This window comes from Otolemur garnettii, unplaced genomic scaffold (genome assembly GCF_000181295.1).
Source record: "Otolemur garnettii isolate 467f Iridium unplaced genomic scaffold, OtoGar3 scaffold00032, whole genome shotgun sequence".
In the NCBI taxonomy this organism is placed as follows: domain Eukaryota; kingdom Metazoa; phylum Chordata; class Mammalia; order Primates; family Galagidae; genus Otolemur; species Otolemur garnettii.
In genome coordinates, this window is record NW_003852427.1 from 3,200,986 (window position 1) to 3,207,541 (window position 6,556).

The 6,556-nt window shown below is 35.8% G+C and overlaps 1 protein-coding gene across 1 annotated transcript in view; it reads right to left on the reverse strand.

Moving 5' to 3' along the window:
- Nucleotides 1–6,556, reverse strand: part of ACAD11 (acyl-CoA dehydrogenase family member 11) — an 82,484-nt gene that overhangs the window by 55,455 nt on the left and 20,473 nt on the right. The window contains exons 6-9 of the mRNA XM_023513069.1: nt 4,778–4,919; nt 4,304–4,425; nt 2,160–2,266; nt 1,016–1,142 (exon numbers count right to left, since the gene is read on the reverse strand). Coding sequence (XP_023368837.1) covers nt 1,016–1,142; nt 2,160–2,266; nt 4,304–4,425; nt 4,778–4,919 — 498 coding nt within the window. The remainder of the gene's footprint in view (nt 1–1,015; nt 1,143–2,159; nt 2,267–4,303; nt 4,426–4,777; nt 4,920–6,556) is intronic.

Sequence of the window (6,556 nt, forward strand, 5' to 3'; positions counted from 1 at the left end):
TACCTGCACCACCCAGAGTGCCAGGATTACAGGCATAAGCCACTATACTCAGGATATCATCTCTTATTTGATGTCTCTCTTGCTAAAGTCTAAGCTTCACAGAAGCATAAGCACTGTCTGTCTGGTTCTCTCTCTTACATTCAGTGGCTCCCCAGGTGTCTAACCCTTTACTAAGTACCCAATAATTATTTCTTAACTGAATGAATGAATGTTCCATGTTGCCTCCGTACCCTCGGTGAAGGAACTGAAACGTCACCTTAAAATAGTAGCTTATGAGGGAGAGGGTGAGAGTACTTGTGAAAAGCTTGAAATGACATGCAGAATTTTCTGGTATGTCCATCTTGTGTAGTCTACAGTCTTATTCAATTCTCAAAGGGGACTTTGTTTATTTAAAAAGCTGAGTGAGGCTCGGCGCCTGTGGCTCAAGCGGCTAAGGCGCCAGCCACATACACCTAAGGTGGCGGGTTCGAATCCCCAGCCCGGGCCTGCCAAACAACAATGATGGCTGCAACCAAAAAATGGCCAGGCGTTGTGGCGGGCGCCTGTAGTTCCAGCTACTTGGGAGGCTGAGGCAGGAGACTCGCTTGAGCCCAGGAGTTGGAGGTTGCTGTGAGCATGATGCCATGGCACTCTACCCAGGGGGATAGCTTGAGGCTCCGTCTCAAAAAATAAATAAATAAATAAATAAATAAATAAAAAGCTGAGTGAACGCCCTAGGAAAAGACCCGTAAAATCGTCTTCATCAACTACTCCCAGCAACTTCATAAACTGCTAATTCCCTTTGGCTTTATTTTATTTTACAGACTTAGTTGTGCATTCCCTTGGCACATTTTAGAAACTTGCAATTGTTCAGGCTCAGACTCTATGGCTCAGTGCTAATGTGAGAAGAAGAATCTGGGTAAGGATTGACTGCAAAGAAAATAACCCCATGGCTCTCCTGCAAGCAGAAATAACAGAGGTAGTCATCAATAGTCCGTTAGCACGAATGTATTCTGTTTGTTTATACAATACTCACCTTTTCAGCTGGAAGGATGTGTTGTTTCATGAAATTTTTCACCCTAGTCAGAACTTCCTGGCCTCTCCTTGTCTGTACAAACAATTGTCTGGTATTATCAATCTGCAGTAATGCAGTATTGAAAGTTCTTTATAAAAAAAAGAGGAAAAATGGTTACAAAGATATCCATAAATATTACTTCATATTTCCGAACATAATGTGATGTCTCCTCAGCTCCACAAAAATATCCCTCAGGAGGAGACGCCATATTTTGGAATTATTTTTCAAGTCTTTCATATTATGGGCTGAATGCCCATAAAATAAATTTCTTTACTAGGGAAATATGCATAATCCTGGAATCACCTCAGGCAATGCTAGTTGGAATTTCTAAAAGAGGAAGCAAAGAAATTTACTCATTTACAACTTTACTCATTTTCTTTTATATGCCTCAAAAATGTAACCGTTGAATGTCATTATAGAGAATGTCATTATGAAGCATGAGAGCTGGTTGTTATGTCGTAGAGATCACAAATATCTAGCTATAAGAAAACAACAGTCTCAGCATTATGCCCTGGGTTCTTTTGGCTTAGGCAGAATTTCTGGAACAGCATCACATGTGCTCAGTAAGTAATAGCAACATGCCCCTGGGAAAGTGTGATAGATGCCTCAGAAAGTGCTCCAGTGAGGACTCTGGCAAACTGTGTTAGATGCCTTAAAAAGTGTTCCAAGGATGTAGACCTGAATTTCAAAGATGCTTATGAAATGTCTGAATAAAATTTCATGAAATGTGATAGTAGAAGAGAATAATAAATTCTAAAGGAATAAATCAGCTTATATAGTACACAATTTTGAGTAGGTATATGTGACTTAAATATTAGAAGGAAAAATTTGAGAATTTTATTTATACCTTTGAAAGTTTACATATCCGAGGGACAAAAAATACTTTTAGTCACAAATATGTGGATTTTCTTTATATTTGAGGTCAATTTGTGTTTATGCATATAAAAGATTTACCAAAAAAACAAAAAAACAAAAAACTATCTTGATTGGCAGCAGCAATCCTGGTGTAAGGAATGGAAATAATTCCTATTTCCCCCAAAGTTTATAACCTTCACATACCTAACTAAAGCTCTAATTTCAGTTAGCCAAGGAATGTTTTCCTCACCTTTTTGAGAGTTGTAATCCAGTTTCTGCCAGAGGTTGTACCATACTGGCAAATAGAAAGCTATCCTTGGATGAATTATTTCCCAGAAGATATCTACTATATACTCCCTATAAGAAAATTAACATAAAGCATTAAAATTGATGGAAAACTGTTCTTCAACTATTCCATGAATCTTTTCCCAGTTTCCCAGTTATGCAGGACCATAAACTCACAGAGTATGAAGATGTAAATCAGACTATCAATACTATTAATTTACATGCAGCGGTAATTATACTCTTCAAAATTAAATGATCTCATTCTCACATCATCTAGTTAACTTACTCTCATCCTAGCAGAACTGTAACTTATAATCAAACCAAACTTAAAAACAATCTCAGTAGTTACCAAAGATGCCAAATCTGCAAATTATATCATCTCTAAAGATGGCTGCTCTCTCTTCATAGTGGGAGAAAATCTAAAGAGACCAAATAACATCAAAAACCAAAGAGAAAACTATGAGACAACCTCTAAGGATATATTTATCTACTTTTTTTTTTTGGCTCTTAATTTATGTGAAACCATGTCTTTTTTAACAATGTTGTTTGGACACTAATCAGTGTTTCTTTCATAATTTGCCATTTCCACACTTCCAATGTAAACTCTCTCCTCTTCCCCAAACACAAACAACTGAATTCTATTCCTATATCTTCCTTATATAATCATTTTAGCAAAAAAAAAAATACTGTAAAATTTCCAATTTAATATTTCTGGTGAGAACAGAATATTTATGATCATCTTTAAGGGAACTCCATGTACAATGTGATATACAGATAGTTTATAATATACGTTTTAATTTCAATCATAACCTTTCTCAGACTTTTATTTGAAAAGAAAAGCCATAAGTTCAAAGCCTATTTGGTATCTGATTTGTGGAAACTGACAGATACAGAGACGCACTCATTTTGAGAAACCCAATTTTATTGAACATGATCAACTCTTAGAATATAGGATGAAATGTAACACTAATACTTCCTAGTTGTTCATGGATAGCATGAACTCTGAGGACAGGGAAAAATAATTATAATTTTCCTTAATATTCCTTTTCCCATTATTTTTGTTTCTAAAATCTCTTATTTACCTGTTCTTTCCCTAAAACCTCTTGTCACTGATAAAGCACCTTAATTTCTTAAGCCTCCAAGATTCAAAGTGCTTGAAAACTGGATTAGTATAAAGACAGTGGCATTTGTTTAGATTAAAATGTAATTAGAAAATCAATAAATTTATACCCAATTCCCTCTCAAAATTCATCACATAAATATGACTGGCTATTAGAAAATGAAAAATTTTACTCCTCTACCTATGCAAAAATGTATTAGAAGGATATATTATACTAGGTACTATTCCCGCCTCTAAGAAATACAAAGATAATTCTCCCCTCCTTGTCAGCCCTCGTTAACACATGGTTTTATAGTTTTAAGCAGAGATCAAAAGATTTAGTTTTTTCTTACATCAGATAATTAGGAAATGACTAATCCTCACATGCTTTCCTCTTTTTGTGATTGTATCTTTCTCCCTCCTTCCATCTTGTAAGTTCATCATAAAAAAAGGGATAACTCATTCTGTTACTTAAATTTTTCTTGTCAAATTCTTATTCTTTGAATGCTGGATTTATATTTTATTCATGTCTGATACTTGTCATTATGAAAAGCAAAATAGTCTAAGAATGAAAAATGTACAAACCCTAAATACCAGAAAACATTGTCAATGTACATTAGTAAATAATGTCAACTCTAAAGATTGCTGCCCTCTCTTAATCTCAGGTTTTTGTTTTTATTTTCAGATAGAGTCTTTTTTTTTTTTTTTAATTGGTGGTTATCAGACAGAGCCTCACTTGTCACCCTTGGTAGAGTGCTGTGGCGTCACAGCTCACAGCAACCTCAAACTCCTGGGCTCAAGTGATTCTCTTGCCTCAGCCTCCCAAGTAGCTGGGACATTAGGCACCTGCCACAATGCCTGGCTTATTTTTTTGTTGCAGTTGTTGCTGTTTAGCAGGCCCAGGCTGGGTTCAAACCCGCCAGCCTTGGTGTATGTGGCCGATGCCCTACCCATTAAGCTACGTGTGCTGCCCTTAATCCCACTTTCAAACACATGTTTTAAACAATTACCTGTGCTATTCCAGCCAATTTAAAATATGAAAGAGCAAGAAAGAAATTCCAGTTAGGAAGAACAGAATTAATCCCCCTACAGCGGCAATATATTGAAATCAGTTCTTCCATCGATGGTATACCTATAAAAACAACATATGATATCATTATAGTGAATATTTTTAAATGTCATAATATAGCATATATATGTAAAACAGAATGTAATAACCACTAATCTATGCAACAAAACATGTTCTAAATCTTAATTCACAAAATAACATACAAAGGATTACATTTTGGCATACATTACTAAAAGTAGGCATCTATGTTCAGAAAAATTAATAAAAACAAAATTAATTAGAAATATTTTCAAGAAACAAAAACCATTACCTAAAATTACAAGATCATTAACAATTGTAAGATTATATTTTTTATTTATGAATATAAAAAAGACAATTTTATATTTACAGCAATTTAGACATTATATTTTTGTACCTGTGTTTTCTCGAATATAGGAAGCTTGATTTATCATTGGAACTGTCCTTGGCCAAAAGTAGAACATGGAAAGATGAGCTAGGTCTGACAAAGGATGACCAATAGTTGAAAGCTCCCAATCTAGTACTGCTACAACTCGAGACTGTAATTAAAAATAAAGAGGTCTTTAACATGTTAAAATTCAAAACAACTATAATAAAATAAATGAATGAACAATAATACACTCATTTCCCATCAAAAGTCAATCTTAGGTTATAATTTGCAATCTTTATCCACAGTGGCACATTTCATTTATGAAATACTAATTAGTCAAGTCCTCTGGTTCCAACACTGGTCATCAATCCTTTTGTTCTCTTTTTTTTTTTTTTTTTTTTTTTTTTTTGAGACAGAGCCTCAAGCTGTCCGCCTGGGTAGAGTGCTGTGGCATTACAGCTCACAGCAACCTCCAACTCCTGGGCTCAAGCGAGTCTCCTGCCTCCACCTCCCAAGTAGCTGGGACCACAGGTGCCCACCACAACGCCCGGCTATTTTTTGGTTGCAGCCGTCATTGTTGTTTTGGCGGGTCCGGGCTGGGGATTCGAACCCGCCACCTTAGGTGTAGGTGGCTGGCGCCTTAGCCGGTTGAGCCACAGGCGCCGAGCCAATCCTTTTGTTCTTTACTTTACACAGCCTTAGTATCTCTATTAATGAGCAGAGGCAAAAGCAGTTAAAACTTTTCAACTGGGTGTAACCATGGTAAAGAAGAAATTCTTTTTTTTTTTTTTTTTCTGGGCCAGGGTTGGAACCCTCTGGTATATGGGGCCAGTGCCCTACTCCTTTGAGCCACAGGTGCCGCCCTAAGAAATTCTTATAATAATTACTTGTATTTCAATAATACTTGTTATATCATGTATAATTAAGCATTTGCTTTAGGGATAAATCTAACTACATAACAAATATACTATTTCATTGATAGTGCTTTTTAAAGTAAGTTGTTTCATGCTATAGATAAAAAAATTGTTAGAAAGACACCGTTTGCTTTATGAACACAAAATCCACCATTATACATCAACATCATAAGACACTATTATATAATTTGAAACCAATAAGACAGAGAGCTTTGCTCCTCCTGCTTTGTAACAACATGTATCAAGGGAATAATATATCTCTTTATGTTAAGAACACAGGACATTAAACTATAAATACAAAGAAAAAAGAGATTTGAAGAATACATATAATATGGTCCTATTTTTGTTTAAAGAAAAAGGTTATAAAGGAACATTCAGAGTAGGGAGGATATGTACCAAACTGACAGCAATACTGTGGTTACTTCAAAGGACTGAGGGATGAGGTGCAGGGAGGAATTGCCACTGAAGGGCTCTGTACAGAGGGGTGACGTGATTATCTGTATTTCTTTTTGAGTCACGTTAGCTGCTATGTATTGAATAGCCTGTAGGGGAGCCAGTGAGGAGGCTGCAGCAGTAATCTAGGCAAGTTATTCAAGCCACATAAAACTGTACAGCCCATTTGAGCAACGGAAGTTACTGAGTTTCATGTCTCCATATTACTTTCTGTGTGCTTACACTCCCTCATTCCTCTGGAAAATTTACACACATTATTATAGCTTTGTGAGGGAAATGTGAGCTTTGCAATCAGGCAGACCTATATTAAAATCCTAGCTCTACCATTTAGTGACTTTGTAATTGAACAAGTTAGTTAACCTGACCGATCCTCAATTTTCTCAGCCATAACATAAAATATTAACTCTCTTTTTTTTTTTTTGAGACAGAGCCTCAAGCT